This window comes from Chionomys nivalis, chromosome 18 (assembly GCF_950005125.1).
Source record: "Chionomys nivalis chromosome 18, mChiNiv1.1, whole genome shotgun sequence".
NCBI classification, from domain to species: domain Eukaryota; kingdom Metazoa; phylum Chordata; class Mammalia; order Rodentia; family Cricetidae; genus Chionomys; species Chionomys nivalis.
In genome coordinates this window covers 3,162,647-3,184,897 of record NC_080103.1, presented here as the reverse complement: position 1 = coordinate 3,184,897, position 22,251 = coordinate 3,162,647, and the positions used below count along the sequence as shown (strand labels likewise).

The window sequence follows — 22,251 nt, the reverse complement described above, 5'->3', positions numbered from 1 at the left end:
CTTCGCTGAGTTTTCTTGTCCTCCTAGCTAGGAGGGGACATGGTTACTTTTGCTGCCATCCCTCGTGCTACACTACTTTTGGTATCAAGAGCTCAAACTCGACAGTGGTTACCATATAATTTTACAAATTTTGGGTAGATTCAATGTTTTAAGCCTGTTTAAAACTCTTTTTTTTTTTTTTTTTTTTTTTTTTTTTTTTAATGTTCCCAGAATTTGGGCTGTTGGGTTTCTAACTTAAGCACTATTTTCTGAGGCCTAGCCTCAGCTGATATGTGTTAATCACTCTCTGTTTCAGTTTCTCCGTGAAGTGATCATTTCTGGGGAGAGGGGGCTGGGATGCACTCAGTTGGCAGAGTGCACCTAGCACACCTAGTCCACACACAACTCCAGGCTGGATTCCCGCACCATATGAACCAGTGTGCTGGCTCACACTTAGAATCCCAGCACTTGGGAGGTGGAAGTAGGGGATCGAGAGTTCAAGATCTCATTCCTTTACATACTGAATTTGAGGACAGTCTGGAGTACATGAGACCTTGAGCAAATAAATAAATTACAGGAAGAAAAAAATACTAAAACATCACTGACATCGATAAAATCAAAGACAGAAAGGCTGATATGAAATTGGTGTATTTATACCTATAATACCTTGGTTACTCCTCAGTAAAGATAAATTATAAAATGAACTTGGACAAGATGTTATTTGCATTTTACCACATTGGACTAGAGTAGCTTGTAAGATCTTTGGTTTGTTTTTCCCGTCAACCTAAGGTCATTGTAAGGATAGAGGAATTAATGTCGTCGGTAACATGATTGGGGATCCCCAGATAAAAGGTTAAGTGGGTCCAAAGCAGAAGTAACTTTGCTCCCAGTTACAGCTAAGCCAGAAGGAGCAGAGAGCTTGGCTGTTTATTTGCAGTGACTTGGGGACTCAAGGACTCTCCGGGATTCTACATCCATCATAGTCCACAAATACCCCTGCCTCTCATTTCCCCTTTTTGTGTCTTAGTTCCCGTTCAGATGAGCACAGCGAAGAGGGTAGTGGGAGATCATGAAGAGCAGAACAGGAGAACAGGATCTGTAGGAGGAAATGACCACTCAGGCTGGCTTGGCTTTGTTTTATTCCTGGCAGCTCAGGAGAAACCTGTCCAAATGTTTGGTTGTCAGTCTATATTTTTCTAATGCTAACTTCTTCCAGGAATCACAGAAATTAATGGGAGCAGAGGGCAGGCTTCTGGTTGGAACCCATTTAGTCTGTGTTCTCTAAGATCTGGCATTTGTTTCCCACTCTTACAATACCTCAAACCTTGACCTGCTCACTGCATGAACTTTTTAACTTTATATTTACTCTGTTATATCTGCTTTCATTCTCTTCTCTTTATTACTATCAATGTAATTTGGAGAGGGCAGAAACTGTGTTTATCTCTTTCTCCTGGCCTATAAAATGATAGCCACTGCAATAGAGACATGGGGTCATAGTCTAGTAAACAGCAGCAATGCTCATTTTGAGCCTGCCACAAGTGAGGCCTCCCATGAAGTTAATTAAAGGCTGTTGCCTTAATGCTTTAGGAGAGCTTTGCTGTAAGAATTGCCCGGAGCTGGGCAGTGATGCACACGCCTCTAATCCCAGTGCTAGGGCAGAGACAGGTGGATCCCTGTGAGTTCAAGGCCAAATTGATCTACAAAGTTGGCCAGCTAGGGCAATTATGCAAAGAAGCCCTATCTTGAAAAACAAAAGCAATAACAACAAAAAACAAAACTAATAAAAACTTGTCCAGGTACGTCCCAAGATTTTGAAGCCTAGTGAGCATTGGAAGTCATCTCTCTACCCTTTCATCCACAGCCACCAGCTTCCTTTTGAACCCTCATAATGATGTGGAGTTTGCCCCTTAACTCACAACCCAGTCAATGGTTTTCATTGTAAAATATCCACAAAAGAGAGCATGGGAATGTATGGCGGACTGTGGAGAAACCACGGTACAATAAAGGATTTAAACTCCCACCACAGGGCAAAGAATCGAAGTCTTTACTGTGTCCTAGACGTCTCCTGCCCAGGTCTTGGCCTCTGCTCAAGTTCACTGAAGTCTAATATTTTGATCACCATAAACATTGTAAAAAGTCTTATCTCATGTGGAGCTGACAGGTGTTCCTTGGCCATTTTCAATCACTGATGTTTAGTTCTGGGCTCTGGTACTACATAGTTAAATGTAATGTTTCTTTTCTTTGATACCCCTCAGCTATTTGAAGACAGCTATTATATTGGAGTTGCCAAAAGAAACATCCTTAGTTCCTTTCCCTTTCAAATGTGTCCTTCATAACAAAACAGTCCTCTTTAGACCTGGCCTGACTAGCTAGGCACACAGTGAAACTGTTCCTTTTTTTATTTGGACACTTTAAAAACAATAACAAACAGATGGCCTTGGATAAAACCAACTGTTTCAGTGTCACCAAACGCGGCTGAGCTGCTAGCCAATATCCCCCTGGCTTTCTTAGAGTGAGTGCTAACTCAGGGTTCTTCTGTTAAGTGGCCTTAAGCCACACGACACAGTATGTATTAGTTACATTAATTCCTGCCCATTTATTTGCTTCTATTATTCATTCCAGCCACATCATCTTGATTTATTACAATGTATTATTTCGTATTTTATTAATATACTTGGAGTGGCATGGAAACAACATCTACAGAATCCATTCAGATATTAATGTTAAACTTTTCTGAATACACTCAGATATTTTCTAAATGGCTCAAAAGTCACTGTATGATCTTGGAATGTCTCATCAGCCCTTGTGCCTTTGATCTGAGGGATGCCAATTAGCAGCATTCCAGCTAAAGGGATTCCAGGTAGTGGTGTGCTTAGTGTATGAGAATTGCCAGAGTCAAAGTCATGATAGAAAGCCAAGAATAAGCAGTGTGTGGTGGTACACACCGATAATCCCAGCACTTGGTGGGAGTAGGCACAAAGAAAAGGAGTTCTAGGTCATTCTTGACAACGTGAGAGTTTGGAAACTAGCCTGGGCTATATAAGACCCTGTCTCAGGAAAGAAAGAGAGATGGGGGAGGGAAGGAGAGAGAGGGAGGGAGGGAGAGAGAGAGAGAGAGAGAGAGAGAAAGAGAGAGAGAGAGAGTGAGGCGCAAAACAAAACAGCAGAGAACATCAAAGTAAAGTTAGTGATTATATTGGCAGCAGGCAGAGGGGAGCAATTCATGCACAGCAGTGGGACATCATTGGGAACTGGGAATCTTTCACGCGTTGGCAGCAATTCAGAAGGCAGAATTCTAGACACATGCATTGCCAGGATATTTTTCTCTCAACAAGAGTTTATTATAATAGTTTTGGCTAATGTGCTTACAATAATGTGTTAAGACCTAGTTTATTGGTACAATTAAAAAATATATCATTATAGTAACAGGTTGTTATTTTTTTCTTTTTCTTGTTTCCCCAGCAAAATTCTGGGCTACCAATATTTTAAAGAAAGGAGAAAAAGTCACAACTTGTTAGGAAAACACCCTAGCATGCAATTCCTTCTCTTGGCTGTTAGGAAAGCCCTTGGGGCCCAGGGAACAGGCACAGTCAGAGCACAAATACACACAAGTACCATCTTGTCCAGCTCTTCTGCGATACAGCAAACCAAGTTGTCTCCTGCCCCTGCATGCTACCACACTGGTCCAGAACAGTCCAGTTTGTCTTCATTTGCTCACAGGAAATATTCTGCCCTGACACAGCCTCCGAAGCCCTAACACACTGAATGTTTTAATTGAACCTCATTATTTGAACTGTGCGAGGGAGGAGGAGCCCTTTGGGTCTGAATTAGGGTGAGAGGAGACACAGCTCTCAGTTGCAAAGTGTGTCTCATGGTGCCAAAATGCACTGCCCTGGGAACTGGTTACTTGCAGTGACTCTGAGTTTCTGCCTCCTTGGATCCTCATTTATCTGCATGGTTTGCACCTCAGCTGTGAGCCCTGTCACTTTGATACAAATGACTTTTCTGGAAATCAGGAGTTTCTCTAACACTGGGGGCAGATGGTCAGAATTTGAGAACCACCATCAAATCAGTCACCCCACAATTAATGCTGCTCATTACTGAGGTGCTTTGATCTTCTGCTCTGCAGAACACCAAAAATTAAGTATGTGGGGTTTTGTGGAGCAAAGGTGATGCATGCTAGACAGAAGCCAGCAGTCCTCTGAGTACTTGTGATATCCTGTCTCTCCACTGAGCCAAACTCAAGTAATCACGTCCAGCAACTTCACCTCTGTTGAATTGCTCTTAGCATGACAGCCTTAAGCCTACTTGCCACAGTCATCTAGATCCTTCTTTATGGCACCCACCTCTGTGAGCACTGGCTAGACAGGTGCCAGTTCTTGAAGACAGTGCTTTCTAGAAACCATAACTTCCTAGCTCGTATTAGTCAACTTTTAAGTATTCATTTATCCATTATCAGTTCAACAAAAATTCATGCAGACACATAGATTTGGGGGAGACAGAGCTCACAGATCTTAATTGTAATAGTAGTTTCATAGTAATACACCCTACAATTATTTAAAGGTATGATCCACAGGCTATGCAAGCCAAACATATGAACAAGATTTAATGCTGTGATCAAATACAATGAAAACAGGTTCATCTAGTTCATTAAATTCTATTTGTTTATTTCTTTAGCAGTAGTGGTTGAACACTCATGTTGAACAAGGTACTGTCCTGTCCACGAGGGGCACTCATGGCTGAGGTGCTCAACCTGGTTCAGGAAGCTGGTAGCAGAGGTGCCATGCCTTGTGAGCAACCAGTTTGCCGGTGTGGGAGCACAGTCTGGCAGCTCACTCTGTGAGCCTTCCCACCATTCTTTCAGGATCCAACACACACCCCATCTCCATCCCCCAGTTTGGAAAAGCTCTCTTAGGGAAAGAGGCAGGTTATTAGGTCCTGTCCTGCCAGTCTACTGGAAGGTTCTAGGAAATACCCTTTACCTGAAAAGACAACCCAGAGAAGGCTCCTATTATAGAATCTTTGTTATGGCTGTATCATGTGACCCCCAAGTTTATATATTTAAGTCCCAAGTGGCAGCACCTCAGAATGAGACTAAATTTGGGAGTACGATGTTCAAGGAGGTAATTAGGTTAGGTGAGGCCATTAGGGTAGGCCCTGATCTGATGTAACTGGATTCTTACAAGAAGAGGGGAGAGAGAGAGAGAGAGAGAAAGAGAGAGAGTTGTCTATGAGATGAGGAGTGAAGCCTCAGAAGAAACCAGCCCTGCCAGCCCTGGTTTTGGACTTCTAGCCTCCACACTGAGATACACTCTTCTTGCTTGAGCTTTCTGATCAGTGTTCTTTGTGGTAGCCTTATGAGCTAATATACTTTTTTGACCTTAAATGTTGTCATGTGAGCTTGGAGGTACTACAGACACCTTGCAGAGGGCCAGGAAAATGTGTGAGATGCTAACCTAGAGCTGTGACATCACCACACCAACCCTGGCTCCACCCACCTCCAGATAACAACGGCCCCGCTGTTTCCAGCTGTTCTGCTCTTGGAGTTATAACATGAATGTCCTGGTTGATGCAGGGCCAGCAGAGAAGCACAACAATGTTATGAGGGCACCACGAAGGCATGCTCAAATAAAAAAATGTCCAAGTCTTTAGAGATGTACTGAGGTTAAAGGGCTAGCTAAAGAGGGTTTTAGCTAGACACGTGGGAGAAGCTTACAAGCTTTGACACTGTAGAAGCCCCTGTGTAGAAGGTATGGCCGGGTGGAGCTGAGTAGCGTGCCACAAGTTGGGTAGTGGAGTGCGGTCTTGTAGCTGTAGGAGAGCTGGATTGCTCACACTGATGAGGGTGGAGAGGGAGAGCCGTGAGAAGAGAGTCAGGGCAGCAGAGTAGAGACGGAGATGCTGGCAGAGCTGGGGAGGCCCTTGCTTCGCCCACACATCAGTGCCATGTCAGTACTATGGCAGTTGGGGGTGGTGGTGGGAATTTATAAAATACCTGATCCCAGAGAGCTGGGCTTTATCCGAAACGCAAAACTTGACTTTCTATTTTTAGTGTGAAAACTATTAACTACTTCTTTATCTTTTTTAAATAGTTTGCTAGACAGAAACTAATCTTTTCTTGATGACTCATGATCACCATTATGCAAAGGGAGGTACTGTGGAGTAAAGGGTCAAGGCATAGTACAGGGAACACCATAAGTAGCTTTCCTGGACATCTTACGAGCAGGGTCATTCCCAGCTCCAGTCTCACTAATCTGTGTGGTCACGGCAAAGCCTGAAACCTGTGAGTATTTTCTGCTTGGATACCTACTTCCCAGCTTCCTGTAGAGATGTGATGATGTAATGTGTGTGTGGACTTGATAAAGCAACAGTCACTGTAAAATGGGTATTTTAATATTTCCCAGAGTGGAGTGACAGACAGTGTCTGTCTAGCCTCACTGTCCTTAGTGGCGAGGTTCCTTGCTGTTCTCTCTAGGAAACTTTCACCTGCTGTGCTTTGCTCTTGAGGCCCTTGACTAGACCACAGGTCAAACCTCTGAAGTGTTCTCTTCAATACAGTCCTTCTGGGCCCTTGCAGAGCCCTGAGGACCTGGCTTTGATTCTATCTTTGTCAGCTATTTTTGGATTTCAAAGGTCCTTTTCACTTCCGGATTTGCTGCTGCATTCCAGAGAACTGAAATTGTCAGAGCCTGACTTCCAGTTAGGTGGGGGTGGTGACGAAGCTTTCGCATTGTCCCAAGAACCGGGAGGTTCTCGCTCCTCTTTAGGTAAGCAGGGTTCAGTAGTGCCATATGTTGATTTATCCTCACCAGTAAGCCAACCTGCATACCAAGACATATATGAACAAAACCCTTGACTGTAACCTTTTCTTTTGTGATGTTGGGGACTTACCCTGGACCTTCCTGCATGTTAAACAAGTACTTTACTATCGACCTATAATTCCAGGCCTTACAAACTTTTAAAAATTGGAGAAAAGGTCTTACTAAGTTGTCTAGATTGGCTTTGAACTTGTGATCCTCCTCCTTAGTCTTATGGAGAGCCTGGCTCTACAACTTTTGTGACAGAGGAGATTTCTGACATTTCCCTCCTTTAAGGACTTAGGGTTACTGGTTCTCACCTTTTCTGCTCTCTGATGAGGTTATTGACAGCATTCTGAGACTTTCCAGCCTCCCTCTCACTGCCGATGTCTGTAAGGTGCAGCCATGCCCTATGAGTAGCTTGTGCACGGTAGTAAGTGCGTGAGATGTCTGGGATGGGGCTGAGGCCTTTTGAGCTGGGGTTTTGGAGCTTGAGTGTGTTGCATTGGTCCTGCAGATTTCAGTTTCCTCACCTAGAAAACAGTGCAGCTCCTGCTGGAGGAGGCAGTCCTGACAGGTAGGACGATGGAGGGATAGGGTAGTAGAGGGTCTAGGAGAGGGTCAGGTGTTGGTACAGTGTGTTCTAGACCACAGGCTAGATTTCAAAATAGTGAGAGTAATACCTGAGATCCAGTCAGGCCGAGCTAAGTTTGGAATATACAGAGATGTCTGGGAGTTGGGTAGGGTGGAGTGGGGTGCAATGTTTGGTTCCTTCTTGAGGAACTTTAGACAAGTACAAAACTTCAGTCTTCACCTCAAGAAATCCTCCCCGGCTTTCTTTATCCCAGGGATGACACCTTCTTTTTTGCTTACCCATCATCTCTTTTTGTGGGACTACTACGTATGGATTCAAGACATGATTCTTTTGGTAGGAGGAGTCTACTCTCTGAATTCTGGTTGACCTATGGCTGAGCTGACAAAAAGAATGCACCAGAAGTCAACTGTGTGCGCCTGGGCCTAGCCTTTGGAATAACTTGCAGCTTCCACCCTGAGCTGACCGCTGAGAAGCCCAGAATCCCTATTAGAGAAAGCACACTGAAAGACCTCCAGACTGCCACATGGGAAGGAAAAGTTACCAAGCTGATTCAAGTCCTTCTTTCATCTCAGGCAAAATGTAGGTATATTAAAGCCATTTTCAGTTGTCCATCTCACTTGAACTGCAAGCTGGACATCCCCGGGAAACTTTAGCCAATGCCATCATTTGTTTCTGCTGCATTTGTTTAACTATGTAAGATGTGTTGCATTTGTTTTACCATGCCTGCTAAGGCACTCGATTGGTCTAATAAAAAGCCAAATGGCCAATAGCTAGGCAGTAGAGGTATAAGCGTGGCTGGTGGGCAGAGAGAATAAATAGGAGGAGGATCTAGGCTCGAGAGAAGAGAGAAGGAGGCACCAGGAACCAGATGGTCAGGCAGCTGCCAGGCAGCCAGACATGGGGGGAAGCAGGGAAGTAGGGCAGACAGAATGAAAGAAAGGGAAACAGTAGATGAAGAGAAACAGGTTAAGTTAACAGAGCTAGTGGGACAAGCATAAGATAAGGCTAAGCATTCTTAACGAATAATAAGTCTCTGTGTCGTGATTTAGGGGCTGGCAGCCCCGAGAAAGCCTGCTATACTTAGCCGAACCCTATCCAAATACCAGACTTACAAAGTGATGAGATATAATCAACTGTTAATTGTTTTTAGCCCCCAAACCTGGGTTGCCCTATTGTAACACAGTAGGTAACAGACCACAATAGAGAAAGAAGTCAAGTTTCTCACAGTATTTTATGTGGGTGCAGGGAACTTCAGGAACAAGGAGAGCTTCCTCTGCTCCCTATCAAACACTCTCCATTAGTGACTTGAGTAGGGAAATCGTCACTCACATTGTACTGATTAAAGGCTCGAAGCTCAGCAGACTTGAAAAAGAAGTAACTACACACATTCCATTCCTGTGAGAGGAGCTGCTGCTGTGTGAATCATTGCACACTTACCATGGAATGCAGGGGAGAAGAGACCCTCTGTTCCTCTTCCACTGCAGATGAATGGACCCGGATGGGATCTGAGGTGAAAGGCCTGGTAAGGATGTGTCAGCTTGCGCAGGTCTAACAACTTCCCTTCAACAGGAAGTAGACAAATGAAAGATATCTTGATGGGAGGCAAATCTGACCAAAATACGCTGTGTATATGTATGTAATTATAAAAACAATAACACTTCGGTCTGGGAGAGGTGGCTTGGGGGTTAAGAGCATATGTAGTTCATGTAGAGGTCTGAGTTCAATTCCCAGAACCCATGTTGGGCAGATCACAACTGCCTGTAACTCCAACTCCAAGGGACTGACATCTCTGGCCTCCAAAGGCATCTGTGCTCATATGTACAACCCTTCTTCTCAAACACATGATTTAAAAATATTAAAAAACATTGTATACATGAATGAAATTGTAATGAAAACAAGCCGTATTGCATACACGTATACAATTGTAAAACAAAACATAGTTTGGAGTTGTTGCTGTATGATGGCCTACGGTGTTTCAAGATCATATCTGACACTGAGTTCAGAGAGAGTCAGAGAAACCGAGTCACATACACGGGCTCCTTATCAGCTCTGGAGCTTGCAGTCCCATCACTGCTCTGAATGAGTGATCACATCTATTCTGGAGGGCTGAGCACATGTAAACCAGAGGATTCTGTAGCTCCCTGGAAGCCCAGTGTCCAGCAATTCAGTCTTTGACTCTGACTAGTCACCTTCTAGCACATTCTCTGAGGAGAGGAGAATCATGCTGTTCTGCTGTCTGAACACAGAGAAGGGGCTGACAAGTAGTTCATAGCTCAGAAGAAGGCTTTCTGATGTGGTGGGGAGACTTCCAAAGAGGTCAGGTGTCTGGCCTTCAGCACTTACACGCATAGGGGTAGGGCAGCTGCTTCCTCTAAGTGGGTGGGGAAAGTCAGCAAGCATGACTAAGCAAGGTCCTGAGCAATTGCAATGTGATGCTGCGTCATTAAAAGAGGAGCCAAGGACAAGGTACCACTGGCCAAGGTGACAGGCATGGGGAGAGGAGAGGGAGAACAGAATCTGGTGTTTCAGGAGTAGACAGGTGATGAGAAAAGATAAGACAGGATAAGAGAGTTGCCTGCGATGAAGCCCAGGGTCTTACTGAGCAGGCAGGAGAGGTAGGGAGCACAGGGCCACTATCATGGAAGAAGCTTGTATTCTCAGCACCCTTTCCTTTTCTGCATCTCTGGACCACCTCCAGCCTGCAGCACTGGGTTATTCTCTGGTTTCAAGGCAGTGTTCCCAGCATTTCCCAGTCCTATCTACCTTTGCAACTGCTCCGTGCAAACTGACCTCAGCACTAATCATACCGGCAGGCACTCCTGATAGCCACAATCACCATGTGACACTTGGTGTGCATTTTCCCTTCTGCCTCCCTGGAAATACTGAGGAAACAGAAGTGAAAAGGTTTAGTATTTGTTAACAAATACTAAAGTTTTGAAGACATGCCATGTAGGTTACCAGCCTTAGAGGGAAGGCCTGGTGCTTGGGCTATTTCCGGGACAGCAAGGGTCAGAAACAAGGGCTTCAGTGTTATTGGCAGTACCAAGTGTATGCGCTCCCTGTAGCATCATTTACCCTTTCTTTCCTGCTGGTTAATCTGCCAGCTGCTCATTTAGGAAGAAGGCATCGTGGAGGGGAGAGTAAAGCTGCCCTTGGGTTGATCTCTCCTCTGACTCCAGATGGGGCTGAATCTGCTATGTTGGAATTAGCACAGGCATAGACAGGAGGTGTGAGCAGATGGAGTAACTTAGGGCTTTTGGCTCTTGCTCCTCTGCTCACCTACAGAGCCTTACTTTGTGCGGGCACTCTCCTGTCTGAAGAGGGACATGGGCAGAATGGGTAAAGGGAATCTCAAGATTCTGGCCCTTAGGGAATTTTGCATTCTGGTGAGGGATAAATTTTAAAAAAGGAAGGAAAAGAAAAAAATATATGATTATATCGTCAAATATTATCAAGTCTCAAAATAGATTTGATCACTGTTATTTGGCTTTATATTGTCAGGAGAGGAATCCAGGGACGGATTGAATGGGTTAACTTGCTAGGGCTCACTAGACTGCATCTGGTGTACTTTGGTAGGGCATTGAATGGTGGCTAGGAATTGGAAAGGGGAGGTATGCAGAGTGGGTAGGAGTCTCAACAAATCAAAAGGGAGACATGAAGAAGAACTGAGAGCCTGAAAAGTGGCCTGCGTGCTGAGTGTGGGTGGGTGATCAGAGACATGAAGACTCAAGTGTGGGGCTGTCTCCAAAGAGGACAATCTGTAGGACGCTGAGCACTTCCTAACCTTCAGAGTCTTGTTTTCCCTCAATGTTTGTAGCTAAGGTTCAGGATTGTTTAAAGGCATAGATGTAAGAAAAGCAAAATCAGCATTGATGAGCAAGTATAGAGTGTTGAGTTCTAGTCTAGTATGGGCTACATGAGATCCTGAAACCTTGTTTCAAAAAACGAAATAGGGCCTAGAAATAAGACTCATCAGTTAAGAGCATTGTCTGTCCTTTCTGAAGACCCAGGTTTGATTCCCCACATCTGTATGGCCACTTACAACCATTTTTACTCTAGTCCCAGGGGATTCAATACCCTCTTCCAGCCTCTATGAGCACCAAGCATGTATGTTTGCACAGATATACATGTAGGCAAAATACTCATATATACAAAACAAAACAGAGCTGGAATTAGCTTCTATTGCACTTATTTTGAACATTAAGTTGCATGGGGATGAAGCATAGTCTTGCATCAACTCTGTCTTCAGTCCTTACAGCTAGGCCGAGCTGGACAATTTATTTACCCTCTCATGCCTCAGTTTCTTCTTCTGAAAACAGAACTGATGATGCCGTCTCCCTTGCAGTAGACCTTGCTAGGATGAAACGGCACAGTCCATATGGGGCTCTTAGGGCAGGGTCTGGTACATAATGAGAGCTAATAGAGATGCCCATGATAGGTAATCCTCCCTAACCTTGCAGGATGGGGACTTGTGCAAGACTCCTCAGCTAGCATCCAGAGAGTCAGGAAGGATAGACAGAAACCTTTATTCTTCCAGCAGAGCGTCTGCCTGCCTGTGCTGTGGTAACTCCCTTGGAGGACAGGCTGGCATCTAACTCATCTCTCCAGAACTGACACCTGATACCAGCTGAGCCCTGGAAGGTGTGGGGAGGAGTGACTAGTGGTAAGGCTCTAGGAGTCAGAGAATGGAGGGATGGGTTCAGTGAGGGAGAGAGAGCTAGGATTCCACACTGTGAAAGAAAGTTCCGTAATCCCTTACCTATGACCTGGCTTATGACCTAAGGTCCAGGTCCCTGTCCTCAACCTGCTTGTCATGGGAGAGGCTTGAGATACCCAGGCAGTCACAGTTCATAGAACACTTGCATTCCCTGTGAATGCCGGGTTGTGGTGGTGAGGACGAGGAAGTGGGGCCAAGAGGAGCAGTACCTGCAAAGCGGGGGACCAGGACAGACCACTGACACACCTCAGGAGCACGGGAGGAAGGCTGTCACAGCTGCTGTGAGGGCCAGAACAAGATCTGGGGGAAAAGGAAAAAGAATAGTCTTTCTCATGCCCAGGGCATTGCCCAGCCCAAGGCCTCTGCTGTGGGGATTCAATGTCTGTCATGTGGAGGACACTCATGCCCCCTCCTTCCTCCTCCAGTGTGGAGGAGGGACCAGCCCCCAGTGGGAGGAGCAAGGGAGCTCCCTCATCTCAGCCAGTCTGGATATCTCTTTTCTCAGCAGGCATCACTTTCTCGTCAGAGTCCCATCAGCCTCCCTTGGGTTTCCTAGCCACCTTCCCCCTCCACTGGCCCATAGAAGCTCTCATGGTCTCCCCTGAGCTGGCCCACAGCGATAAAAACCCTGACCATAGAGTCCGGAGTGAAGAAGGCCTGCTTTCTTCATCTTGGGCTTCCTTTTCTCTGGTTCCTACAATCCCAGAACCCATTTCTCCCAATGCCCCTCCCCAGGAACCTGGCTGTCCCACCCCCCCCACCCTCAGGACTTGGGCTCTGGGTGGGGAAGCCCGGCTCAGCTTCTGGGATTTCCCCAGCAGGCAGTAGCAGGAAGTCTGAGCTGGAGAGGGAGAGTCTGACTCTTGGCGGCTGTCCAGTCACTAAGCAAGACCAAAGTTCAGGGGAACTGGTTCCCTGGTCAGCTGGGGACACACCACTGACCTCTGCTCATCTGGATTTTGGGACTTGGGTCTCTGAGATTGGAGAGCAAGGCCAAGTTAAGGGGAAGGAAATAGGGGCTGAAGAACAACAGGAGCAACTGTTCCTTTCCTGCCTCCCCAGGCCTTGCTTTTGATGTCCCTGCTCCTTGTTTATGCCACGATGTAGGTGAGATCCTGGGGCTGATAAGGAGACCAGAGCATCCCACCCTCCACACTTACAGAAATCCCACTTTGATCCTAGAGAAGCTAGGTTTGTGGGCACAGTCCACATGTGGTCCAATTATTAGAGGCAAGAAGGAGGGCATCTTGAAACTGTTTTTTTTCCTGGTGTTTTGTCTCCCCCTTCCTTGGTGAGGCTACATTTGAAGAAATGACGCTATTAATAGGGGAGTAGAGGAAGATTAGTCTCTCAGTCTCTTCTGTTCTTACCCATGACTCCCTTAGTTCTCCAGCTCCAAATGAGCCCTTGGGGAACTTCAGCAGCAAACACAACAGGGCAGAGCAGTCAGTGCTAGTCCTTGGGGAAGATAGGGCAGAAAACACTGGTGACGGTGCACATTCCCTGTCCCATCAGCCAGTCCTGCCACCTACGCCTCTAGGCCTCCTATCTCTCCATCTCTTCTTAGAGGCTAGACTTTCCTTCCCAACACCTGTTCCAGAGCAGAGGTAAGAATCATGCAAAGGGAGAGGGTGAGCCAGTGGGGGACAAACTCTAGGACAAACAAACAAATGGCAGAAGGTGATTATTGATGTGCTTTAAAAGGAAAGCAGACAGCCAGGTGATGGTGGTGCACGCCTTTAATCCTAGCACTCGGAGGCAGAGGCAGGTGGGTGTCTGTGAGTTTGAGAGCGAGTTCCAGGACAGCTAGGGCTATGTAGAGAAGCCATGTCTGAAACAAACAAATGAACAAATAAACAAACAACCAAACCAAACCAACCAACCAACAAACAAAAAACCCAACAAATAAAATAGAAAGCAAGCAAGCATATGCCTGAGCTGCTACCGCCCCCTGGTGGAACATTCTGCATGCTGGGTTCCTAGCCCAGTGGTTGGGAAGTGGCCTACCCTTCCTGGAGTGTGGAGACATCCGGTGACATGTGTAGGTCACTTACAAACAGAAGATGTGGCCAGAGAATGCTCTAACTTACTAGCAATCATCGAAGTGATTCAACAGTGAGACACACTGTTGTTTCTGTCACATGAGGAGGACTCTTCAGAGGACACCTGGGGATATACCTAGGAATGTCCTAAGGAAGAAGTTTAAAATCTCAGAAACACCCCCTACTTATCCACAGTCTTAAATCTGAAAGGCCTTCTGGATTGTGAACAGGGCAAGAGACTAAAGGCGCATCTTAGCTTCGTGAATGCAAATGGCTAATCCACCAGACACACAGTCAGGACACAGCTCCGCCACAGCCAGGGCTGCGTGTCCTTTGTAAGCTTCACCCCAACAACCACTTTTTCTAGAGTTCGATCCTCTCTGAGTGCAACCACAGACATGACAGCTTAGATTGGTCTGAGGTTGGAGTGTATACATGGGCCATTGGTTTGGTCTGAGGTTGGAGTCTATACATGGGCCATTGGTTTTGTGTCCCTTGCGTGCTTCACTCAGTGGCACCGGGAGTCTGTCGCACTGTAACAGGCCTAGCAGAAAGGAAGATATTCTACAGTGATACATGTGTCTCTCAGTCTGGCTGTTCTATCAGAGGACTGAGACAATGAACCCCAAAGCAGTGGGAGTTTCCCCAGGCATCTCATGAAGTTGTTGGAGGAACTCATCTCTCAGAAAGAATTCACACAATTCTAACAAACAAGCTAGGCCATCTCACAGGCTGAGATTGAAGCCTGGACAGTCATGGGTCAGTGATGGACAAGATCACACCTTGACTGAACTGTATTGCTGCTCATATCTCTGACTCTCTATTTACAATTTAGTTTTATTTCATGACCCTGAAGACAGACTTCAGAGGGTTCCCTGGATCTCTTTGTCCCTCTTTCCAATGTGATCATATTGAATAAATCTCCCATTTCCCTCTTTTAGTTGACTTATTGAGGTTATATTCCTAAATATAACCCCAGCAGAACAGACACTGAGAGAAACAATTAATAAATGGGACCTCCTGATTCTGAAAAGCTTCTGTAAAGCAATGGACACGGTCAACAAGACAAAACGACAACCTACAGAATGGGAAAAAAAATCTTCACTAACCCCACATCAGACAGAGGTCTGATCTCCAAAATATACAAAGAACTCAAGAAATTGGATACCAAAAGATCACATAATTCAAATGATCACATAAAAAAAATGGAGTACAGACCTAAACAGAGAACACTCAACAGAGGAATCTAAAATGGCTGAAAGACAATTAAGGAAATGTTCAACATCCTTAGTCATCAGAGAAATGCAAATCAAAACAACTCTGAGATTCCATCTTACACCTGTAAGAATGGCCAAGATAAAAAAAAAAAACACTGATGACAACTTATGCTGGAGAGGTTGTGGGGAAAAGGGAACACTTCTGCATTGCTGGTGGGAATGAAAGCTGGTACAGCCCCTTTGGATGTCAATGTGGTGATTTCTCAGAAAATTAGGAAACAGCTTTCCTCAAGACCCAGTAATCCCACTTTTGGGTATATATCCAAAGGATGCTCAATCATGCCACAAGGACATGTGCTCAACTATGTTCATAGAAGCTTTGTTTGTCATAGCCAGAACCTGGAAACAACCTAAATGTGGTACATTTACACAATGGAGTACTACACAGCAGAAAAAAATAATGACAGCTTGAATTTTGCAGGAAAATGGATGGAGCTAGAAAACATTATTTTGAGTGAGGTAACCCAGACCCAGAAAGACAATTATCACATGTACTCACTCATAGGTGTTTTTAAACATAAAGAAAGCCAGCCTACAAACCACAATCCCAGAGAACTTAGACAACAATGAGGACACTAAGAGAGACTTACATAGATCTAATCTATATGGGAAGTAGAAAGTAGAAAAAGACAAGATCTCCTGAGTAAATTGGGAGCATGGGGACCTTGGGGGAAGATTGAAGGGGGAGAGGAGAGGCAGGGAGGGGAGCAGAGAAAAATGTAGAGCTCAATAAATATCAATAAAAAAGTAAAAAAGAAAAGGAATTGGCTTGGTTATTGTGTCTCTTCATAGCAATAGAACAGTGACTAAGACACTCACCAAGTCAGGAGATGAGTCTGAGTGCTCAGATTTGAGGAACACAGCAGGGCATGTGACCCATGGTGCCTGTCAGTTCCTACTTGGCATGTGGTTTCTCTCTGCGGTAGTCAGAGGGGGAGCTGTGGTGGATGGGAGCCATATTCCTCTAAGGTTCAGACTGAGCACAAGTCAGGATTGGAGTTGGAGGTTTGTGGGACCTTGAGGTCTGGGAGGCCAGGCTGAAAAGGTCCAAACAGACAGGACCGTCTGTGAGGAGACTGGTGTGGAATCTTCCTGGGAAAAAATCTGCCTGAGGATTCGGGTCTTCACCAGTGGGGGGCCTCCTAGTTGGAATCCCTCTTGGGAGCCTGGTCTCTAGAGGACATCTCTCTTAATTCTATAGCTTTTTAGGGGGAGCTGTTTTGCTTTTTCTACTTAGTTTTAAGACTATATTGCCTTGGCCATTCTGCCCCAGCCCTCAGAAACTCTTGTCCCACCCAAATGAGGCCAGCTCCTTCAGTCTCTGGCTGCCTGGCCTAATCAGGAGCAGAGATCTGACCTCAAGGCTACATTTACAGTCTTCCCCCTAGGTGTGAGCTGCACCTGTCCTTTGCAGTCACCTGCTACCCTCCAGGACACTTCCCTGAATCATTTCAGAATCACATGGTCTGGCCTGCTCTGTCTCCCTGAGAGTAATGCCTTTAGGGGCCTCTGCCTACCTGAAATGGCTTTCTGCTTCCACCTCCCACTAGCCTGAAACTTCTTAATGCAATGGTCTCGCTCGGTCTTTGTGCCCAGAGAGACTGGCACAGACAGACACGCGGTGGCCTGAGGTGATGGAAGACGTCCCCTCACAGAACCACTACTGGTAATTGGTATCAGCCATCAGATGGTGGATGTGCCCAGGCCCTGGCAGTAGTGCTGCTGCAACTATGGCAACGCTTGGCATGGCTACCTTGGCTCCAGGTGAGGGATCAAGGACATTGCAAGAAAACCCACAGCATCAACTAACTGTGCTCATAGGGGCTCACAGAGACTGAACCAACAACCTGGGAGCCTGCATGGGACTGGCCTAGGCCCTCTGCACGTATGTGACAGCTCTGTAGCTTGGTCTTCTTGTGGGACTCCTAGCAGAGGGAAGGGGTCGTCTCTGATTCTGTTGACTGCTTTTATGGCCCTTTCCTCATATCAGCCTTAATAGAAGAGCATGTGCCTAGTTTCACTGAAGTTTGATATTCCATGTTTGGTTGATTATGCATGGGAGGCCTGTCCTTTTCTGAGGAGAAATGGAGGAGAAGTGAATGGGGGTGGTGAAGAGGAGAGACAGGGATAGTGGGGGACTGGGAGAGAAGGGAGGGGACACTGGTCAGGATGTAGAAAAAAAAGATGATTTACTTGTGATTTAAAATCTGAAATGTGATATTTAATAAAATTCTACTTGTATTACTAGAAATAAAATGTCTACCTTCCCAAGGGTGGAGGAAAAAGAGATAAAGTACTAGAGAAAAGCAGAAAAAGAGGTTTCTTTAATGTAGCCACAGTGGGAAGAGAAAGGAAGATCTCCAGTGGCTTTCCAAGTCTGTATTCGGGTCCTAACATGAGGGTTAGGTTGGGTAGAAGGCAAGAGGCATGCATAACTTATCATCTTCGTGCCAGCTCCAGCCTGCTGACAAGCCGTCAGAAGTGTGGGAAAGCTCTTTTCTGGGAGGCTGTTGGCCAGATTCTAGTCTTTTCTTCCTTTCATTATGAATTCCTGGGGAGAATCCTTTGGGTTTCTTCATTTCAACAGGGAAAGGGAGGGGCACAAAGGTGTCTTAATTCCTTTTGGGAAGTTTACCACAGGGGCCTGGTAGTCCCTTGCGGAATAATAGATGTTTCGGACTGGGAAGTTGTCCCACATCAATAGGTCCCTGCTGCCTGTCCCTGCCCTATAGTCACAGATGACTTAGAGCCCTTCAAGGCCCTGGTGGGGATAGCAAGCTCTGAGCACAGGAAGAGAACATATTGGACAAGTGTGGCACGATTGATTAGTTTCGGGTCCTTAGAAGCTGCTTCGCACTTGGAGCCACAGAGTCGCTAAAGGCAAGATAAAAGTCTGGCTTCCAAACAGTTTACATCTGTTTTCTTTGCCTTGGGTCACCCTGTCACCTCTGCATGTAGACATGTTAATCACTTAAGGGGATCTGTCCTGAGCTGGGAATACTTGCTGTTTTTCAAGGCTCAGAATAAAGGTAAGAGGAACAGGCCTCTTCCTACCTGCCATTTACGGCACTCTGTTGTAGATATCCAGTGGCATCTAAAGTCTCCAGGTAATGACCTAAACAGCCATGGATTCTGGGAACAGTAGCGTCTCACAGGGTGGACAAGCCCTTGGGTGAGGCCAATTATCTATGATGGTGAGGCTGTTCTGGGCCACCTGAAAACCAGATGTCCTGACAAGCAGCAGAGCCTTCCCAGGAGCACCTTGACTGGCCGTGCCAAGACAGTGATGGACTGGACTGCACCTTGACTGGCCGTGCTGAGACAATGATCACCGGACTGCACCTTGCCTGGCCGAGCTGAGCTCTTCATGCACAGCCTCTTCCCAGTTCTTTCCCAACATAGAGCTCATGTCAGTGCTCTGGAAACATTCCTTTCTCCAGTGTGCACACTGATTAAATCTTGCTTTCTGCCCTTTATCACTACCTAGCTCTTTAATTAGTGTTTGTGGTTGGGTGGCCAAGCCTAATTCTTTGGGACCCAGGAACTGGGTCTTTTGCCCAGAAACTCTATTTACATTTCTAACATACAGGGCAGTCAGATAGCTAATTTCCATAATATATAAAGAGTTTTTACAATAAAGAAAAAACAACAACAGTGAATAGAAGACTGGAGAAAGACAAGTGTCAGAAGTAGAAATGACCATTTAACGAGTAATACATTTGAAAGTTTGCTGATTGGTATTAGTTGTTTAGGGGGCTGGAGAGATGGCTCAGCGGTTAAGAGCACTGCATGCTCTTCCAAAGGTCCTGAGTTCAATTCCCAGCATCCGCATGGATGCTCACAACCATCTGTAATGAGATCTGGTGCCCTCTTAAAAGACCTGGTCAGTTGTCCTCATCAACTTAGACCATGAAACCCAATATGGATGAGTTCAACAGAACCACCATATATGGGCTGCTCATGCATGCTTCAGCATTGCCAGGGCATTTAAAAAAAGTTGTTCAACTCCTCTCCCGTATTCATAACATGAAGCATGGTCTCCAGTGTGGAGGTCATTGGAAGTGGCCCTTTAGGGTGTGAAGTCACATTTGGCTAGAGGCTTCATGAGTGGGATTAGTAGCTATGATGTTTTGTATTGGCATCAACTTAACAGGGTCTAAAATCACCCTAGAGACACACCCCTGGGCATGTTTGGGAGGGATTTTGTAAGTTCAGTTCATTTAGGTGGTATGGACTCCCTTAAATGTGGGTGGCGCTGTTTCATGGGCTGTGACCTGAGCCCCAGCACGCCCTGCGCTTAGCCTCCTGACTGTGGGCACAGGGTGATCAGCTGCCCCAGTTCCTGCCACCATGCCTTCCCCTCCCTGATGGTGCTGGAACTGAGACCCGAAATGCAGCCTCTCCACACTTAAGTTGTTCTGTGAAGTATTCTGTCACCACAAGAGAAGTAATAAACACAGGGACTTGTCACAGGGATCTGGGAAGACCTCCACCTGCAGCCGTGTAAGAACGCAGTGAGGGGATTGTCCGGGAAACAGAGTCCGTACTCTGTCTTCTGATGCTTTCATGGGTTCCTCCTGGAAGTGTGAGTAAGCAGTCTGTTGCCCAGAAGACGTAACATGCATGGAGCTGTCCTCTTATCATTTGTGGATCAGAGATGAGTCGGGGAGGCAGGTTGGTCCAAGAAAGGAGATGAAACGAATGAGCTTGGTTAGGAGAGAAAGCCTGGTCCACGCTTCTGTCTGTGATCCAGTCAGGAAGTGGGAGAGCGTTAGAATTCTCAGATCATCCTAGAGGCAGCATAAAGGGCCCGGCCTCCACCATCTGCACTATCCCAGCACTGTCGTCTTCCAAGCTCCTACTAGAAAGGCTTGCTAAGCTCTGTTGAGAGCAGTCAACCACTTTTCTCATCCAGACTTCCCAAGTCTTCCACATTCCTCCAAAAACCATGGTCAAGTTCTTCACAGCAGTACCTCTATTTATTTATTTATTTATTTATTTATTTATGTATGTATGTATGTATGTATGTATTTATTTATTTATTATGTATACAATATTCTTTCTGTGTGTATGCCTGAAGGCCAGAAGAGGGCACCAGACCCCATTACAGATGGTTGTGAGCCACCATGTGGTTGCTGGGAATTGAACTTAGGACCTTTGGAAGAGCAGGCAATGCTCTTAACCGCTGAGCCATCTCTCCAGCCCCTTTTGTTTTGTTTTGTTTTGTTTTGTTTTTCGAGACAGGGTTTCTCTGTGGCTTTGGAGCCTGTCCTGGAACTTGCTCTGTAGACCAGGCTGGTCTCGAACTCACAGAGATCCTCCTCCCTCTGCCTCCCGGTTGCTGGGATTAAAGGCGTGCGCCACCATCGCCCAGCAGTACCCACTCTTTTTACTGGTGATTTCTGTGTTAGATATTTTTCTATTGCTTTGATAAAAATGCCATAATCAGAAGCAACTTAGGAGGAAAATGCTGATTTTGGCTTTTGGTTCCGAAGGAAGAGTCCATAATGGAGCAGGAGGCAGAGGTAGCTGGAGCAGGAAGCTGAGTCCTCGACCTCAAACAAAGCAAAGGGTGAGCTATAAGTGGGGCAAGGCAACACCCTCAAAGCCTGTCTCAAGGGATGGGCTCTCTCCAGCAAGGTTCCACAACTTCCCCTAACAGTGCTAGCGACTGGGAGCAAGAGTTCAAATCCACTAGCCTAGGGGAGACATCCTCACTCAAATCAGGTGGCATCTGACCTAGTGGGGGTCCTCTCCGATTGCTGGAGGAATCACTGTCTCACAGAAACCTGCCACTTCTGAGGCCAGGGCAACTTCCTTTACCTTTGAGAAGTCTGTTTGTGCTCTGCCTGCCAGAGAGCATGCCACTGGATCCGTGTTGGGGCTGACCGGTTTCCGTGTGTTACCTGTCTTTTCCTCTGCATTTTTCAGGTATCTTAACACCATCTTGGTGCATTTTAAAACTGTCTCTTTCTCTTCAGAAATGTTGGTTTTTTCCTGTTATGTCTCTTCTTCTGAGGATCGCATAGAGATCTTTTCCAGTCTACCATTTTCCTCAGGGGTTCTTGACTTAAATTTGTCTGGAGAATGCAACCAAATCTGTTACTAAATAATAGGAAATTTAAGAGGTTTGAACCCGAGGCACCAAGAGGTTGGAAACTGGGAATCTTCCTTTAAGAGATGTAGGGTATTGGGGCATCTTTCATAGCTCCCCTGAAAATTGAGACCATGTGGCCAGAATTCCTGAGGGGTGCAGGAGTCTGGAAAGTGTCACCTACTGGGATCTGGGAAAGGGAAGTGGGGTTAAGAATGATGTGAAGGGCAGCTGACACCTCACGAGTGTTCTGGAAATGCTGTGGGAACCATTACCTTCACTGTACAGTGGAGGAAATTGGTATTTAGATCATTTTGTCTCTGGGGTCAAACAGCTGATAATTGTTAAAACAAGAAAACAAATCAGTTTTACAGTGGTTGATAGGGGTTAATCTCTATCTTTGATACTGTTTGATTTCTCATAAGTCATACTTTTGATTCTTATAACTCCAGACTGCATTCCTCACACCCCAAATAGCTCCTTGTAGACCGTCTAACGTTTGCCTTTTGGGCAATTCTGAGAGAAGCCACAAGATGGCAACATTGCATGCACATCTGGTTCTGGAAGATGGAAAAGTAGGTGCTACACTGTTGCGTGTTAAGCAGTGGTAGCTGCTGTTTCGCCTCACTTCCTGCATCTGCCCAGCAGACCTTCAAAGGAACTCATTTCCAAACTCATTTCCCGTCAAAGATCTGTTTAGGACTACAGAGTTTAGTAGTAAAAGTGGAAAGTGAGTTAAGTTGTCAGGAC

At 45.9% G+C, this 22,251-nt stretch overlaps 1 protein-coding gene across 1 annotated transcript in view; it reads right to left on the bottom strand.

The window, feature by feature from the left end:
- Nucleotides 1-6,606: 6,606 nt before the first annotated feature.
- Nucleotides 6,607-22,251, bottom strand: part of LOC130889864 (Fc receptor-like protein 5) — a 69,306-nt gene continuing 53,661 nt past the window's right edge. The window contains exons 12-13 of the mRNA XM_057793800.1: nucleotides 8,809-8,931; nucleotides 6,607-6,800 (exon numbers count right to left, since the gene is read on the bottom strand). Coding sequence (XP_057649783.1) covers nucleotides 6,607-6,800; nucleotides 8,809-8,931 — 317 coding nt within the window. The remainder of the gene's footprint in view (nucleotides 6,801-8,808; nucleotides 8,932-22,251) is intronic.